General features: G+C 62.0%; 3 protein-coding genes and 1 long non-coding RNA gene across 10 annotated transcripts in view; 3 read left to right on the top strand and 1 right to left on the bottom strand.

Moving 5' to 3' along the window:
• CHD3 (chromodomain helicase DNA binding protein 3) overlaps positions 1 to 5,663 on the top strand; it is a 63,605-nt gene extending 57,942 nt beyond the window's left edge. For both annotated transcript variants that reach the window (XM_085045245.1, XM_085045246.1), the window contains exons 37-40: positions 775 to 970; positions 2,942 to 3,105; positions 4,359 to 4,488; positions 5,439 to 5,663. In XM_085045245.1, coding sequence (XP_084901371.1) covers positions 775 to 970; positions 2,942 to 3,105; positions 4,359 to 4,488; positions 5,439 to 5,539 — 591 coding nt within the window. In that variant the 3' untranslated portion in view covers positions 5,540 to 5,663. The remainder of the gene's footprint in view (positions 1 to 774; positions 971 to 2,941; positions 3,106 to 4,358; positions 4,489 to 5,438) is intronic.
• Positions 5,664 to 6,755: 1,092 nt separating this feature from the next.
• On the bottom strand, positions 6,756 to 12,828 carry FIS1 (fission, mitochondrial 1). The gene is made up of 5 exons (XM_085045296.1): positions 12,725 to 12,828; positions 10,193 to 10,325; positions 9,157 to 9,233; positions 7,952 to 8,057; positions 6,756 to 7,081 (listed from the first exon to the last, which is right to left on the bottom strand). The coding sequence occupies exons 1-5, from the start codon at positions 12,767 to 12,769 to the stop codon at positions 6,993 to 6,995; spliced, it is 450 nt and encodes a 149-aa protein (XP_084901422.1). The 5' UTR covers positions 12,770 to 12,828; the 3' UTR covers positions 6,756 to 6,992.
• Positions 12,792 to 17,928, top strand: part of LOC146423039 (polyunsaturated fatty acid lipoxygenase ALOX15B-like) — a 22,432-nt gene continuing 17,295 nt past the window's right edge. For all 5 annotated transcript variants that reach the window (XM_085045290.1, XM_085045289.1, XM_085045292.1 and 2 more), the window contains exons 1-2: positions 12,792 to 13,094; positions 17,427 to 17,820. In XM_085045290.1, the coding sequence (XP_084901416.1) occupies positions 12,948 to 13,094; positions 17,427 to 17,820 (541 nt within the window). In that variant the 5' untranslated portion in view covers positions 12,792 to 12,947. The remainder of the gene's footprint in view (positions 13,095 to 17,426; positions 17,821 to 17,928) is intronic.
• LOC146423040 (uncharacterized) lies at positions 15,146 to 16,816 on the top strand. 2 transcript variants are annotated; one of them, XR_014847740.1, is made up of 3 exons: positions 15,146 to 15,438; positions 15,604 to 15,875; positions 16,779 to 16,816. It is a non-coding gene; the product is annotated as an uncharacterized LOC146423040 (long non-coding RNA). The 2 variants fall into 2 exon arrangements; XR_014847739.1 differs by lacking the exon at positions 16,779 to 16,816 and adding an exon at positions 16,466 to 16,482.

Below are 17,928 nucleotides of genomic sequence, written 5' to 3'. Positions count from 1 at the left end.
AGGTGACAGTGAAGGTGGCACAGGGGTGGCACGAAGGTGACAGGGTGACATGACAGTGACAGGGTGGCGCTGGGTGACAGGGTGGCACAGGGTGACAGGTTGGCACAGGGTCACAGTGAGGGTGGCACAGGGTGACAGGGTGACATGAAGGTGACAGTGAGAGTGACAGGGTGGCATGGTGACAGTGAAGGTGGCACTCAGGTGCCACCATGGGGGTCACTCTGGCGTGGCGGGGCTGGGAAGGGCAGGAAGGAGGCCAAGGCTGCCTCTGCACACCTGGGGGGCTCCAGATGTTGACAAGGTCAGGGCTGAACCCATACACCTGGACCCTCCAGATGCTGGTGAGGTCAGGGTTGTCCCCACAAACATCTGGACCAACAAACACCTGGGTCCTCGAGGCTTTGGGTCATAGCACGGTTGGCCCCACAAACATCTGGATCCTCTGGGCTTGGGGTGACATTGGGGTTGGATGCTCAGCCACCTGTGTCCTCCAGATGTTGGTGAGATCAGGGTTGTCCCCACAAACACCTGAACCCTCCAGATGTTGGTGAGATCAGGCTTGTCCCCACAAACACCTGAATCCCCCAGATGTTGATGAGATCAGGGTTGTCCCCACAAACACCTGAACCCTCCAGATGTTGACGAGGTCAGGGTTGTCCCCACAAACACCTGAACCCTCCAGCCGCTGACCGAGACCATGGCCGCCCACCCACCCCGCTGCCCCTCTAGCTGCCCACCCACCCCCAACCCCGCTGACCCCAACTCTCCCCGCAGCTGCTGGAGCAGGCGCTGGTGATCGAGGAGCAGCTGCGCCGCGCCGCCTACCTGAACATGACGCAGGACCCCAGCCACCCCGCCATGGCCCTCAACACGCGCTTCGCCGAGGTCGAGTGCCTGGCCGAGAGCCACCAGCACTTGTCCAAGGAGTCGCTGGCGGGCAACAAGCCGGCGAACGCCGTGCTGCACAAGGGTAAGAGGCGGGCGGGACGGCGCGGCCGGCGCGGACGCCCCGTGTAGGCCTCGCGGGCCTCGTAGGCCTTGTAGGCCTCACAGGCCTTGCAGGCTTTGCAGGCCTCACAGGCTTTGTGGGCCTCACAGGCCTTGTAGGCCTTGCAGGCCTCACAGGCTTTGCAGGCTTTGTAGGCCTTGCAGGCCTTGTAGGCCTCGCGGGTTTTGCAGGCCTCGCAGGCCTTGTAGGCCTCGCAGGCTCCGTAGGCCTCCCGGGCCTGGCAGGCCTCGCCGCTCTGTACGCGTCCAGCAAGCTTGATTAAAGTTCTGGGGTTTGCTCCCAACGCCGCCTCCCGGTGTATCCTTGCTCTGCGTGCGCTTCGGGGCAGGGGAGGGCGGGGAGGGGCCGGGGAGCTGCCCGACAGGGGGTGGGGTGCGAGTAAGTCCGGAGTAAGCCCGGAGTGAGGCCTGGCGGGGTCGAGGGGCTCCCGGGGCGGCTGTCGCTTGGCGCTGAGGTGTCTCTGCTGAGTATCTGTGGTGTAAAGCTGGAGTTTGTCCCTAGTTCCTGTCCTGTGTGTATCTCTGGAGTAGCTCGTGCCTCGGTTTCCCCTCCTGCCCTCCCTCCCTGCTCGCCCGGGGGTGTTTCTGCAGAGTATCCCCTGAGTATCCCCCGAGTATCCCTGCCGTGGTGCATGCTGGGAGTAAGGCTGGAGTAGTGCTGGTGTTTGCATGCGCCGGAGCTGCCCTGGAGTAAACCTGGAGTATCTCTGGTGTAGTTAATGAGTAAACCCAGAGTATCTCCAGTGTGTTTAATGCCAGGAGTATCCCTGGAGTAAGCCTGGAGTATCTCCGGTGTAGTTAATGAGTAAACCCGGAGTATCTCCAGTGTGAGGGAGGCACACCCAGAGTAAGCCAGGCGTATCCCCAGATTACACCTGGAGTAAGTCAGGAGTAAACCCCGAGTACTCCCAGCCTACTCAAGGCTCACCCCTGAGCCCCTCCCCCCGCACAGGTGAGTAGGGGTTGAGTATCCCTTGAGTAACTCCCAGGCTCCTCCCCCTGCCTGTTCTCATTGGAGTATTTCCCACCCCATGTCCCATTGGTAACCTGTGAGTAACCTATGTGTAACCTGTGAGCTTTGAGTAACCCATGAGTAAGCTATGAGTAAGCTGTGAATAACCTGTGAGTAAGTTGTAAACTCTCAGTCACCTCTGTGTAAGCTGAGAGTAACCTCTGTGTAAGCTGTAAACAGAGTAATCTGTGAGTAAACTGAGAGTAATCTGTGCATAAACTATGAGTAAGCTATCCTCTCTGAGTAAGCTGTTAGTAAACTGCATGTAACCTGTGAACAATCTATGAGTAACCTCTGAGTGAGCTGTGGGTAACCTGTGAGTAAACTATAAATAAGCTGTGCGTGAGCTTGAGTAACCTGTAAGCTGTGAGTACCTGATGAGTAAGGTGGGAGTAACCTGTAACGTGGGAGTAAGCCGTTAGTAATCTATGAGTAATTGCTAAATGAGCTGAGTAAGCTGTGAGCAAGCTCTGAGTAAGCCATTAGTAATCCATGAGTAACTGCTAAATGAGCCGAGCAAGCTCTGAGCAAGCTCTGAGCAAGCTGTAAGCTGTGAGTAAACATTTGTAATCCATGAGTAACCACTAAATGAGTTGAGTAAGCTCTGAGCAAGCTGTGAGCAAGCTGTGAGCAAGCCATTAGTAATCCATGAGTAACCACTGAATGAGCTGAGTAAACTCTGAGCAAGCTGTGAGTAAGCTCTGAGCAAGCTGTGAGTAAGCTCTGAGCAAGCTGTAAGCTGTGAGTAAGCCATGAGTAAGCCATTAGTAACCACTAAATGAGCTGAGTAAGCTGTGAGTAGGCTCTGAGCAAGCTCTGAGCAAGCTGTAAGCTGTGAGTAAGCCGTGAGCAAGCTCCGCGCAGGTGCGGGACGCCGCGCGCTGATGTCCCCTGTCCTGTCCTGTCCCTGTGTCCCCGCAGTGCTGAACCAGCTGGAGGAGCTGCTCAGTGACATGAAGGCCGATGTCACCCGCCTGCCGGCCACGCTGTCCCGCATCCCCCCCATCGCCGCGCGCCTGCAGATGTCCGAGCGCAGCATCCTCAGCCGCCTGGCCAGCAAGGGCACCGAGAGCCACCCGCCGCCCGTGAGTGACCACGGACACCGGGGACAGCGGGCAGACCGGGGGATGGTGGCACTGGGACACGGGGACAGTGGCACTGGGACATGGGGACATTGGACATTGGCACTTTGACCATTGGACATTAGCACTGGGACATTGGCATGGTGACCATTGGACATTGGCACTGGGACCCTGGGGACATTGGCACTGGGACCCTGGGGACATTGGCACTGGGACATTGGCATGGTGACCATTGGACATTGGACATTGGCACTGGGACCCTGGGGACATTGGCACTGGGACATGGGGACATCAGCATTGGGACCTGGGGACATTGGACATTGGCACTGGGACATTGGCATGGTGACCATTGGACATTGGCACTGGGACCTGGAGACATCGCTCACCTGAGCTGGGGACATTGGCACTGGGACACGGGGACATTGGCACTTTGACCTGGAGACGTTGGCACTGGGACTGTGGGGACATTGGCACTTCGATCTGGGGATATTCCCTGCTGTGACTTGGGGACATTGGCATTGTAACCCTTGGGTGTTGGCACTGGGACACGGGGACATTGGCACTGGGACCCTTGGGCACTGGCACTTTGACCCAGGGACATTGGCACTGGGACACGGGGACACCATTCAGTAGGCACTGGGGACATAGGCACTGGGGCCTGGGGACATTGTTCACCTGACCTGGGGACATTGGCACTTTGATCTGGTGACCTGGGGACATTAGCATGGTGACCATTGGACATTGGCATGGTGACCATTGGACATTGGCACTGGGACTTGGGGACATTGGCACTCTGACCTGGGGACACTGGCACCGGGACATGGGGACATTGCTCACCTGACCTGGGGACATTGGCATGGTGACTGTGGGGACATTGGCATTGTAACTCTTGGACATTGGCACAGTGACTGTGGGGACATTGGCACTTTGACCTGGGGACAGTCCCCACTGTGACTCAGGGACATTGCTCACCTGCCCTGGGGACATTGGCACTTTGACCCAGGGACATTGAGGACATTGCTCACCTGCCCTGGGGACATTGGCACTCTGACCCAGGGACACTGGGGACATTGGCCACCCACCCTGGGGACATTCCCTACCTGCACTGAGACATCCACTTAGCCCTGGGGACATTTCCAACCACCCTGGGGACATCTCCCCCCACCCTGGGGACACTGCTGGCCAAGGGGACATCGCTGCCATCGGGGAGGTGTCGGTGGCAGCGGGAGGTGACAGCGGTGTCCCCTTGTCCCCAGACCTTCCCGCCCGGGCCCTACGCCACCCCCCCGAGCTATGGGGGCACCTTTGGGACACCCCCGGCCGGAGCCCTGCCACCCCCCGGGGGGGCCAACTACAGCCAGATGCCACCAGGCTCCTTCATCTCCGGTGAGTGTCCCCAGAAACGGGGACAGCGGGGGTGTGACACCAAAAACAGGGACATCGAGGGTCCCCAGAAACGGGGACAGCGGGGGGGGGGGGCAGAACTGGGGACACTGGGGACATTGGGGAGGAGCAAAAATGGGGACATTGGGGGGCAAAATGGGGACATCAGGGGAGCAAAAATGGGGACATTGGGGGGCAGAATGGGGACATTGCGGGGGGAGGGGCCAAAAACATGGGGACATTGGGGAGGAACCGAAATTGGGGACATTGGGGGGCAAAAAGTGGGGCGCTGGGGAGGGACCAAAATTTGGGGACATTGGGGGGGTCCAGAAACCATGGGGGGTCCTGGGAGTGTCACTGGGGTGTCCCTGGGGGTGTCCCTGGGGGCCCAAGGTGTCATTAGAGGGTCGTGGCGGTGTCATTAGGGGGCCCAGGGGTGTCCCCGCGGGTGTCACTGAGGGGTCCTGGGGGTGTCATTATGGGGACCCGGGGGTGTCACTGGGGGGTCCATGGGGCTGTGTGGATGGGGTGTCCCTGGCATCCTCGGGCTGTCCATGGGGGTCTATAGGGTTGTCATTAAGGGGTCCTGGGGGTGTCACTGGATGGGATGTCACTGGGGCGTCCTGAGGGTACCCTTGGGGTGTCCCCTGGTCTGTGCGGATGGGGTGTCACTGAGGTGTCCACGGGGGTCCTGGGGGTGTCACTGGGGGTCCCGGCAGTGTCCATGGATGGGATGTCATGGGGATCCCTGGGTGTGTCACTGGGGTGTCCCCGGGTCTGTGCAGATGGGCTGTCCCTGGGTGTGTCACTGGGGTGTCACTGGGGTGTCCCGGGTGTGTCACTGGGGTGTCCCCGGCTCTGTGTGAACGGGCTGTCCCCGGGGCTGTCCCCCCTGACCCCGCTGTCCCCGGGGCTGTCCCCCCTGACCCCGCTGTCCCCCGGTGTCCCCGCAGCGGCCAACGGCCCCCCGGTGCTGGTGAAGCGCGAGCGCGAGGCCGAGGGGCTGGACAAGAAGGAGCCGCGGGGCGGAGAGGTCATCTGCATCGACGACTGAGGCCAGGGGGGGCCTGGGGGGCCCCTCCCCCCGCCCGGGGACCCCCCGACCCCCCCGCGGCCACCAACGCCCTGGTGTCACCCCAAATCCGGCGGGCGGGGCGGGGGGGGAGGGGCAGCGCCCCGGGGTGGGGGTGGGGCAGGTTTTTTTTTGGGGAGGGGGAGGGGGCGAGGACCACTGCGATTATAAATATGAATTATATATATATCGGGGGGCGGGGCGCCCACGGTGTCCCCTCGGGGTCCCCAGGGTGTCCCCAGGGCCCCCCCCGCCCCCCCCGGGCTCGGGCGCTCGTTAACCGCAGCAGAATAAACCCCAAGGATCCTTGGCTACGGCACCCGGCTCCGCGCTGGCCACTGGCCACCGGCCGCGGGGGGGCGAGGGGGGCGCGGCCGGGGGGCGTGGGCAACCGGAGCGGTCAGCGTGGCCACCGGGAGGCGGGGTTTGGCCACCCGTGGGGCTGGGGATGGGCGTGGCCACCGTGGGGGTGGTCAGCAGGGGGTGGTGGCCACTCTGAGGTGGTTGTGGCCACTGTGGGACAGTGGTCAGCACGGGATGGTGGTCACTCTGGGGTGGTTATGGCTACTGTGGGATGATCGTGGCCACCGTGGGGGTGGTCAGCAGGGGGGCTTCTGGCTACTCTGGGTTGGTCATGGCCGCTGTGATGGTGGTCAGCAGGGGATGGTGGCTACTGGTGGAGTGGTCAGCAAGGGTTTGTGGCTACTCCGGGGTGGTTGTGGCCACTGTGGGAGTGGTCAGCAGGGGGTGGTGGCCACCAGAGGGGTCGTTCGGATGAGGGTGGTTGTGGCCACCGTGGGGATGGTCATGGCCACCTGTGGGGTCATGGTGACCATGGGAACGGTCACCTGTGGGATTGGTCATCCATGGGGTGGTGGCCACTGAAGGGATGGTTGTGGCCATCATGGGCATGGTCATCCATGGGGTGGTGGCCACCATGGGGATGGCCGTGGTCACCTGTGGGGTTGTGGTGACCATGGGAATGGTCAGTCCTGAGGTGGTGACCACTATGGGAACGGTCACCTGTGAGGTCACAGGGGTCAGAGGTCACCACACGGTCATCTGGAGCCATGGCCACCATGGGGATGGATGGTCACTTGCAGGGTCACTGGCAGGGTCACCCCCCAGTGTCCCCATAGCCACCCCCGGGTGGGGGATGGGCGCTGCCCGGCCCCTCCCCCATCAGTGACGTCACACGGAGCCCAACGAGGTTTATTTACAGCGGGGGGAGGGGACAGTGGGGGAGGGGCGGGGGGGACACTGCTGTCCCCAAGGCACGGGGGGAGGGGCGGCGGCCGTGATGTCACCGCGACGTCACCGCGCCGCCGCGGCGTCCCTCTGATGACGTCACTCCGCTGTTCCCGGTGACGTCACCGCGTTGTCCCCGCGTGCGTGCGGCCGTGGGGGGAGGGGCGGGGCCGGGGGAGGGGCGGGGTCATTGCCGGGCGCGCGCGATGGCCACGCCCAACAGCCCGGCCACGCCCATGACCACGCCCCCCACGATGGCCGCGCCCAGCAGTCCCTCTGGGGGGGACAGGAGGGGACAGAGGTCACGGAGGGGTCACTTTGGGGCTCTGTGGGTCACTCTGGGTGATTTGGGGTCACTCTGGGGTCACTGGGGGGTCACTGCAGGGTCACTTTGGGGCTCCGTGGGTCACTCTGGGTCACTTTGAGTGACTGGGGGTCACTCGGGTCACTGCAAGGTCACTTTGGGGCTCCGTGGGTCACTCTGGGTCACTTCGGGGGTCACTCTGGGGTCACTCTGGGATCACTGCAGGGTCACTTTGGGGCTCCGTGGGTCACTCTGGGTTACTGGGGCTCTCTAAGGGTCACTCTGGGGTCACTTTTAGCTATTGTGGGGTCACCGGGGGGGTCACTCTGGGGTCTCTTTGGGTGATTGGGGGTCACCGAGGGTCACTCTGGGGTCACTGTGGGGCTCTCGGGGTCCCTCTGGGTCTCTCTGGGTGATTTGAGGTCACTGAGGGTCACTCTGGGGTCATTGGGGGTTCACTTGGGGTCACTCTGGGGTCACTTTGGGGCTCTGTGGATCACTGAGAGTCACTCTGGGGTCACTGGGGGTCACTTTGGGGCTCTGGGGATCACTGAGGGTCACTCTGGGGTCACTTTGGGTCACTCTGGGTCATTTGGGTCACTGGGGAGGGGTCACTCTGGGTCATTGGGGTCACTCTGGGGTCACTCTGGGGTCACTCTTGGTCATTGCGGTCACTCTGGGTCACTGTGAATCCCTATAGGTCCCTGTGGGTCCTCCTGTGTGCACCTCTGCCACTCCCATGTCACCTCCCCTTGGCCCCCCGATGTCCCCCCATGTCCCCCCGCTGTCCCCCCCATATCCCCAGTGTCCCCATGTCCCCAGTGTCCCCTCTGTCCCCTCACCGCGCCTCAGGCGGCTCCGGACGCGACTGCGCAGCCGCAGCACCTGCGAGTTCTGCGGTTCGGCCGCCAGGAGGCGCTCCAGGTGCTCCAGGGAGCGCTCGTACTCCTGTGGGGACAGGTGGGGACAGTTGGGGACAGCGCTGTCACCTCCTGCCACCCCCTGCCACCTCCCTGCCACCTCCCTGTCACCCCCTGACCGCCCTCCCCTGCTCCAGGTGCTCCAGGGAGCGCTCGTACTCCTGTGGGGACAGGTGGGGACAGTTGGGGACAGCGCTGTCACCTCCCTGTCACCTCCCTGACCGCCCTCCCCTGCTCCAGGTGCTCCAGGGAGCGCTCGTACTCCTGCGGGGACAGGTGGGGACAGCCCTGCCACCTCCTGCCACCCCCCTGCCACCTCCCTGCCACTTCCCTGTCACCTCCCTGTCCCCCCCCGTCACCTCCCTGTCACCCTCTGGCCCCTGTCCCCTGCTCCAGGTGCTCCAGGGAGCGCTTGTGCTCCTGTGGTGACAGTTGGGGACAGCCCTGCCACCTCCTGCCAACCCTCTGCCACTTCCCTGTCACCGCCCTGTTACCCCTCTGTCCCCCTCTGACCCCTGTCCCCTGCTCCAGGGAGCGCTTGTGCTCCTGTGGGGACAGCTGGGGACAGTTGGAGACAACTGGAGATAGCCCTGTCACCCCCGTCACCTCCCTGTCACCTCCCTGTCACCCCACTGTCACCCCCTTGTCACCCTCTGGCCCCTGTCCCCTGCTCCAGGTGCTCCAGCGAGCACTCGTGCTCCTGCGGGGACAGGTGGGGACAGCCCTGTCACCCCCCTGTCACCTCCCCTGACCCTCCCGTGTTCTCCCTGTCCCCCGTGTCTCCCTCATGTCCCCATGTCCTTCATGTCTCCTGCGTCCCCAACGTCCCCCGTGGCCCCCAATGTCCCCAATGTCCCCTAATGTCCCCGATATCCCCGATATCCCCCATATCCCTGATGTCCCCCTGATGTCCCGATGTCCCCAGTGTCCCAAATCCCCCCGATGTCCCCGATATCCCCCATGTCCCCGATGTCCCCAATGTCCCAAATCCCCCCGATGTTCCCCTGTCTCCCTGATGTCTCCAATGTCCCCAGTGTTCCCCGATATCCCCCATATCCCCGATGTCTCCCTGATGTCTCCAATGTCCCCAATGTCCCAAATCCCCCCGATGTCCCCGCTGTCCCCACCTTGAGCCGGTAGTTGCCCAGGGCCAGGTAGAAGAGGACGTCACGCTGCTCCTCCGGGGGAGTCTCGGGCAGCAGCTCTGGGTGGAGGAGCAGAGCCATGAACCCCCGAGAGACCCCAAAATCCCAAAATCCCCAAACCCCAAACCCCAAAACCCCAAAACCCCAAAATCCCCAAACCCCAAACCCCAAAACCCCAAAATCCCAAAATCGCCAAAACCCCAAACCCCAAAACCCCAAAACCCCAAACCCCAAAACCCCAAAACCCCAAAATCCCGAATATTTCCCCCATAATGACCACAACCCCAACAACACCCCAAAACTCTCCCATAATTCCCCATAATGCCCCCAAATTGCCTTATGGCCTCTCAGACTCCATTGCCACCACCATATTCCCCATTGTAACCCCGCCCCCTTGCCATGGCCACGCCCCCACTCAGGCCCCGCCCAGCAGCGCCACCCTGTGGGCGATGTCGGTACTGTAGAAACCCCGCCCCTGCTGTAGCCCCGCCCCAATTTTAGCTCCGCCCCTCATCGCCCAGCAGCGCCACCCTGTGGGCGATGTCGGTACTGTACAAACCCCGCCCCCAGCGTTAGCCCCACCCCCGTTCAGGCCCCACCCCTCACTGCCCAGCAGCGCCACCCCCTGGGCGATGTCAGTATTGTACAAGCCCCTCCCCTAGCCCCACCCCCTGCCGTAGCCCCGCCCCTCACCGCCCAGCAATGCCATCCCGCGGGTGATGTCAGTACTGCATAAGCCCCTCCCCTAGCCCCGCCCCATTGTAGCCCCGCCCTCACCGCCCAGCAGCACTGCATAAATCCAGCCCCCTGCTTTAGCCCCGCCCCCTTTTCAAGCCCCGCCCTCACCGCCCAGCAGCGCCACCCCGCGGGCAATGCCGGTATTTTATAAGCCACTCCCCTAGCCCCGCCCCCAGTTTTAGCCCCGCCCTCACCGCCCAGCAGCGCCACCCCGCGGGCAATGTCAGTACTGTATAGACCCCGCCCCTAGCTCCGCCCCCTTTTCAAGCCCCGCCCTCACCGCCCAGCAGCGCCACCCCGCGGGCGATGTCCTCTCCATAGCGGCTCCTCACGAGCCCCCAGCCGTACTCGAACCGGCACTGCCGCGACAGCGCCCCCTTCTGCCGCTCCTCCGCATAGCGCCGCTCCAGCGCCTGCGCACAACGGGGACATGGGGACATCGGGGACATCGGGGGGCATCGGGGGCATCGGGGGCATCGGGGGCATGGGGACATCGGGGGCATCGGGGGCATCGGGGACTCGGGGAATGGGAGACTCTGTGGGACACAGGGGGTCAGCGGGTGGGGACATGGGGACATCGGGGACAGCGTGGGACACTAGGGGATGCGGGGGGTCAGGGAGTGGGGCACTGGGGACATCGGGGAACATGGGGGGACATCGGGGACATTAGGGGACATGGGGGACAGCGTAGACACTGGAGGACACAGGGGGTCAGGGGAGGGGCACTGGGGACATCGAGGGACATCGAGGGGACATCGGGGACAGCGGGGACACTGGGGAAGACACAAGAGGGTCAGGGGGTGGGGGCACAGGGGGAATTGGGGACACGAGGGGACATCAGGGACAGTGTGGGACACTAGGGGACACGGGAGGGTCAGGGGGATGGGGGGGGACATCGGGGGACATGGAAGGGATTGGAGGGGACATTGGGGGACATCAGGGGACACTGGAGAACAGGGGGATGGGTGGGAATTGGGATCATGGGGGTCAGCAGGGAACGGGAGGGGTCAGTGGGGGACATGGGGGGCGTGGGACGGGGGGACAGAGAGGGAGAGGTCAGTGGGGTCATGAGGAAAAGGGTCATCAGGGGGTTATGGGGACATGGGGTCAAGGGTCATCGGGGTCTGGGGCCATCAGGGGTTATCAGGGGTCAGGGTCATTGTGGGCAGGGGGTTATTGGGGCCATGGGGATACAGGGGTTGAGGTCAGGAGCTCAGGGGTCATTGGGGTCAGAGGCCATCAGGGGTCAGGGGCGTTGGGGGCAGGAGGTCAGGGGTCAGGGGTCAGGACTTAAGGGGTCATTTCATCATGGGGTCAGCAGTTATGGGGTCATTGGGGTCAGGACTTAAGGGGTCATTTCGTCATGGGGTCAGCAGTTATGGGGTCATTGGGGTCAGCAGTTATGGAGTCATTGGGGTCAGCAGTTATGGGGTCATTCAGTCATGGGATCAGCAGTTATGGGGTCAGGAGTCATGGGGTTGGGGTCAGCAGTCATGGGGTCATTAGGGTCAGCAGTTATGGGTTCATTGGGGTCAGCAGTTATGGTGTCATTTGGGTCAGCAGTTATGGGGTCATTGGGGTCAGCAGTCATGGGGTTAGGGGTCAGCAGTTATGGGGTCATTTGGGTCAGCAGTCATGGGGTCATTGGGGTCAGCAGTAATGGGGTCATTGGGGTCAGGGTCATGGGGTCATTGGGGTCATTTGGTCATGGGGTCAGCAGTTATGGGGTCATTAGGGTCAGGCATTATGGGGTCATTTGGTCATTGGGGTCAGGGTCATGAGGTCATTAGGGTCAGCAGTTATGGGGTCATTTGGTCATTAGGGTCAGGAGTTATGGGGTCATTTGGTCATTAGGGTCAGGAGTTATGGGGTCATTAGGGTCAGGAGTTATGGGGTCATTGGGGTCAGCAGTTATGGCAGTCTGGGGGCACAGGGGTCATGGGGTCAGAGGTCACGGGGTGGGGCCTTAGGGGTCAAATGGACCAGGGGTCTGGGGGAGTCACTTGGGGATATGGGGAGACACTGACCACACTGGGAGCACTGGGGAGGAAACTGGGAGGATACTGGGAGCACTGGGGAGAGGTAACTGGGAGCACTGGGGAGAGGAAACTGGGAGCACTGGAGGGGAGTGACTGAGAGGAAACTGGGAGCACTGGGGAGAGGTAACTGGGAGAACTGGAGGGAGGAAATTGGGAGGAAACTGGGAGCACTGGAGGGGGGTGACTGGGAGCACTGGAGGGAGGTTACTGGGAGCATACTGGGAGCACAGAGAGGGTAACTGGGAGGTAACTGGGAGCACTGGAGAGGGTAACTGGGAGTAAACTGGGAGCACTGGGGAGAGGTAACTGGGAGCACAGAGAGGGTAACTGGGAGGATACCGGTAGCACTGGGCACATTGGGAAGGATACTGGGAAGATACTGGGAGCACTGCAGGGAGGCACTGGGGGGCACTAGGGGCGGGGCGTGGTTAATGGGCGGGGCATTCAGCGTTGGGGGCGGGGCTTGGTTAGTGGGCGGGGCATTCAGCATTGGGGCGGGGCTATTTCAAAAGTGGGCGGGGCTAACCCGGGGCGCGCCAGGACCGAGGGTCGGGGGGGTCCCGAAGGGGCGCCGCCATGCATAAGGAGGCGTGGCCACACCGGAGGGCGTGGCTACCGCGAAGGGGGCGTGGCCATGGCGGCCAGCGCGGGCAGGGGGGCGCGGGCCGGGTGCAAAAGGGGCGTGGCCGGGGGGGTCGCGGCAGTTGGGGGGGTCCATGGGGTGGGCGTGGTCAAAAGGGGGCGTGCCAACGCTCCGAGAGGCGTGGCCTCACCATCAGATCCTCCACCGCCACCACATCGTCGAACTCGGGGTCCATCGCACCCGGAAGCGGCGCCGGAAGTGAAGGCGGAAGTGACGGTTTCTCCCCGCCCCCTTTCCCCGCCCCGCGCCGCGATTGGCCGCGCCCCCGCACGCCGCGCTCCGATTGGGTGGGGCGCGCGTGAGGCTCGCCGCGATTGGCTCCGCCCCGCGTCAATCACCGCCCGGCCGCCGCCATGGCCGTGTACAGGGTGCGGGTTCGCACCGGCACCGCTCCCGCCGCCGGAACCAGCGACGCCATCGCCGTGACGCTCGTGGGGAGCCGCGGGAGCAGCCCCAGGACCCCGCTGGATCGGTGGGGGCCGGACTTCGGCATCGGCGCGGTGAGACACGGCGGGGGATGGAGGGACGGGTGAGGGGAGTGAGGGGAGTGAGGGGAATGGGGATGTGAGGGGAGTGAGGGGCTGTGAGGGGAGTGAGGGGCTGTGAGGGGAATTGGGAGCTGTGAGGGGAGTGAGGAGTTGTGAGGGGAATGGGGATGTGAGGGGAGTGAGGAGTTGTGAGGGGAATGGGGCTGTGAGGGGAGTGAGGAGCTGTGAGGGGAGTGAGGGGCTGTGAGGGGAGTGAGGGGCTGTGAGGGGAGTGAGGAGCTCTGAGGGGATTGGGGATGTTAGGGAATTGGGGCTGTGAGGGGAGAGGGGAGCTGTGAGGGGAGTGAGGGGCTGTGAGGGGAATTGGGAGCTGTGAGGGAATTAGGGCTGTGAGGGAATGAGGGAGCTGTGAGGGGAGTGAGGGGCTGTGAGGGGAATTGGGAGCTGTGAGGGAATTGGGGCTGTGAGGGAATTGGGGCTGTGAGGGGATGAGGGGCTGTGAGGGGAGTGAGGAGCTGTGAGGGGAATGGGGATGTGAGGGGAGTGAGGAGCTCTGAGGGGATTGGGGATGTGAGGGGAATTGGGGATTTTGAGGGGAATTGGGGCTGTGAGGGAATGAGAGAGCTGTGAGGGAATTGGGGCTGTGAGGGGAATTGGGATGTGAGGAAATTGGGAGCTGTGAGGGGAGTGAGGAGTTGTGAGGGAATTGGGGATTTTGAGGGGAATTGGGGATTTTGAGGGGAATTGGGGATGTGAGGGGCTGTGAGGGAATGAGGGAGCTGTGAGGGGAGTGGGGAATTTTGAGGGAATTTGGGCTGTGAGGGGAGTGAGGGGCTGTGAGGGGATTGGGGAGCTGTGAGGGGAATTGGGGCTGTGAGGAAATTTGGGATGTGAGGGGAATTGGGGATTATGAGGGAATTGGGATGTGAGGGAATTGAGGGATGTGAGGGAATTGGGGATGTGAGGGGAATTGGGGATTTTGAGGGGAATTGGGGATTTTGGGGGGAATTGGGATGTGAGGAAATTTGGGATGTGAGGGAATTGGGTGATTTTGAGGGAATCGGGGCTGTGAGGGAGTTGGGGATGTGAGGGGGAATGAGGGAGCTGTGAGGGAATTGGGGATTATGAGGGGAATTGGGGATGTGAGGGGAGTGAGGAGCTGAAGGGTCTGAGGGGTCGTTGTCACCTCTGGTGGTGACCTGGAGGTACCTGGGGGGGGCTGTGACAGCTCAGGGGGATTAGATGGAGGACACTCGGGGGGTTTTGTCATCTCTGGAAGGGTCTGAGGGGCCCTGAGGGGTCATTGTCACCTCTTGAGGTGACCTGGAGGTACCTGAGTGGGTTGTGACAGCTCCGGGGGTGTCCTGGAGGGGCTGTGTCACCTCTGGAAGGGTCTGAGGGGCCCTGTGGGGTCGTTGTCACCTCTGGGGGTGACCTGGAGATACTTGGGGGAAACTGTGACAGCTCTGGGGGGTTAGAGTGGGGACGCTGGGGGGGGCTGTGTCACCTCTGGGGGGGCTGGAGGGGACCTGGGTCACCTCGGGTGTGGCCTGGGGGACACCCAGACAGCTGGGGAGGGCATGAGTGCCCCCCGTGGGACACCTGGGTCACCTCCTGGGGGCTGGGTCTCCTCTTGGGGACACCCCGACTCCTGGCTCCCCTTTCTGGGGGGGCTGGGGGACATCTGTGTCCCTTTTTGGGGGGGCTGGGGGACATCTGTGTCCCTTTTTGGGGGGGCTGGGGGACATCTGTGTCCCCTCAGAGAGGAGCAGCCCCGGGGAAGGGACCACAGTGTCCCCCAGCCCCCCAATGTCCCCAGGACCCCAGAAAGGGTTCCCGGCGTTGATGGGGGTGGGGGACACTCGGTGACGTGGGGGTGACACCCAGGGCGGGGCTGTGACAGGTGACCCTCCGTGGGTGGCCCTGGGGACACATGTGTCACCATCCTCCGCAGGGTGGGGCAGGGGACACGGGGTGGTGACTCAGCAGTGTGGCAATGGCGATGCAGGGTGGTGACACGGGTGTCACTGTCCCCCAGTGGGTGCTGGTGACACGGTGGTGTTGACAGCGGTGACAGCAACGCTGGCACCGTGGTGGTGACACAGCCGTGGTGACAGCGGTGGCGCAATGATGGTGACACGGTGACACTTTCACAGTGGGTGATGGTGGCTCGGTGACATGGTGATGGTGGCACAGCGGTGTGACAACGGTGGCACGGTGATGGTGGCCTGGTGATGGTGACACAGTAATGGTGACACAGTGGTGACAACAGTGGCCTGGTGATGGTGACACAGTGACAGTAACACAGCAATGGCGACAACGATGCAGTGATGGTGACAACGGTGACACAGCAATGGTGACAACGGTGGCCTGGTGAAGGTGACAGTGACAGTAACACAGCAGTGGTGACAGTGGTGACGGCAGTGGTGGCCTGGTGATGGTGACAGTGATGATGCTGTGAAGGTGACAACGGTGATGGCAATGGTGGCCTGGTGATGGTGACAGCAGTGATGCTGTGAAGGTGACAACAGTGGCCTGGTGATGGTGACAACAGTGACATGGCAGTGATGACAACGGTGGCCTGGTGATGGTGACAGTGACAATAACACAGCAATGGTGACAACAACGATGCGGTGATGGTGACGATGGTGACAGAGATGGTGGCCTGGTGATGGTGACAGTAATGATGCTGTGAAGGTGACAACGGTGGCCTGGTGATGGTGACAGCACTGCAGCAATGGTGACACAGTGATGGTGACAGTGACACCGCAGGGGTGACAGCTCCATAGCCAGGTGACAACAGCACAGCCACGGTGACAGTGACACGGGCGGGTGACTTTGCTGCCTCCCAGTGTCCCCTGAGCACACCCAGTGCCTGGTGCGGTGACACAGTGACACGGTGACAGTGACACAGTGACACAGTGACACAGTGACAGTGACACAGTGACAATGTCCCTGTGCAAGTGACTGAGTGCTTGGTGTGGTGGCAGTGACAATGTCCCCAGTTATGTCCCCCAACAGGTGACTGAATACCTGATTTGGTGACACACTGACTCTGTCCCCAGTGTCCTCCCACAGGTGACAGAGCACAATGTTCAGTGACATTGACGCTGTCCCCATTGATGTCCCTATTGATGTCCCCTCAGGTGACAGAGTATGAGATCTGTGTTCCCTGTCCCCTGGGGCAGTCAGTGACAGTGGCACAGTGACAATGACACACTGACACTGTCCCCATTGATGTCCCTATTGATGTCCCCTCAGGTGACAGAATACAAGATCCGTGTCCCCTGTCCCCTGGGGCAGCTGCTGGTGCAGTCACTGACAATGACTCAGTGACAATGACACACTGACACTATCCCTGTAAATGTCCCCATGTCCCTCAGGTGACAGAGTACGAGGCCGTGTCCCCTGTCCCCTGGGGCAGTCAGTGAGTCAGTGACAATGACAATGACACAGTGACACACTGACCCTGTTCCCATGTCCCCTCAGGTGTCAGAGGACAAGATTTGTGTCCCCTGGGGCAGTCAGTGACAATGACACACTGACAATGACACACTGACACTGTCCCCATTGGTGTCCCCTCAGGTGACAGAGTACAAGGTCCATGTCCCCTGTCCCCTGGGGCAGTCAGTGACAGTGACACAGTGACAATGACACACTGACACTGTCCCCATTGATGTCCCTGTGTCCCCTCAGGTGACAGAGTACGAGGTCCGTGTCCCCTGTCCCCTGGGGCAGTCAGTGACAATGGCATAGTGACAATGACACACTGACACTCTGACACTGTCCCCATTGATGTCCCTGTGTCCCCTCAGGTGACAGAGGACGTGGTCCGTGTCCCCTGGGCAGTCAGTGACAGTGGCACTGGCAGACAGTGGCAATGGCACAGACTGGCACAGTGACAGTGGCACAGTGACAATGACACACTCACCCTGTCCCCGTTTCCCCTCAGGTGACAGAGTACGAGGTCCGTGTCCCCTGTCCCCTGGGGCAGTCAGTGACAGTGACACACTGACAATGACACACTGACACAGTCCCCATTGGTGTCCCCTCAGGTGACAGAGTACGAGGTCTGTGTCCCCTGTCCCCTGGGGCAGTCAGTGACAGTGGCACACTGACACTGTCCCCATTGATGTCCCTGTGTCCCCTCAGGTGACAGAGTACGAGGTCCGTGTCCCCTGTCCCCGTCCCCTGGGGCAGTCAGTGACAATGACACTCTGACACTGTCCCCATTGATGTCCCTGTGTCCCCTCAGGTGACAGAGTACGAGGTCCGTGTCCCCTGTCCCCTGGGGCAGTCAGTGACAATGACACTCTGACACTGTCCCCATTGGTGTCCCCTCAGGTGACAGAGTACGAGGTCCGTGTCCCCAGTCCCCTGGGCCGCCTGCTGCTGGTCCAGGTGCACAAAGGTCCCTGCGGAGGTCTCCCCGAGAGCTCTTGGTACCTGGAGACCCTCAGCGTGTGGGGACAGCTTGGGGACACCGCCGCGACCCCCCGGGAGTGTGGGGACAGCGAGGACAGCGGGGACGAGAGCGAGGACAGCAAGGACGAGAGCGAGGACAGTGACAACGAGGAGGACGAGGAGGACGAGGTGACAGAGGATGAGGGGACAGAGGACGAGGGGACAGGGGACAGCGAGGGGACAGGGGACACCGATGAGGAGGAGGACCCGGAGGAGGAGGAGGAGCTGGAGGAGGAGCCTGAGGACACTGCGGGTGACATCACTGCCACCACAGGTAACGGTGATGGCCCTGCAGGTGACGTCGTGACAGGTGTGACGGCACAGGTGACATCGGCACTGCCGCAGGTGACACTTGTGATAGTACAGGTGATGTCACTGCTTG

This window comes from Lichenostomus cassidix, unplaced genomic scaffold, assembly GCF_008360975.1.
Source record: "Lichenostomus cassidix isolate B80296 unplaced genomic scaffold, HeHo_3.0 HiC_scaffold_34, whole genome shotgun sequence".
NCBI lineage: Eukaryota > Metazoa > Chordata > Aves > Passeriformes > Meliphagidae > Lichenostomus > Lichenostomus cassidix.
Note: the sequence above shows the minus strand (reverse complement) of the source record. Positions and strands in the feature narration are given on the sequence as shown.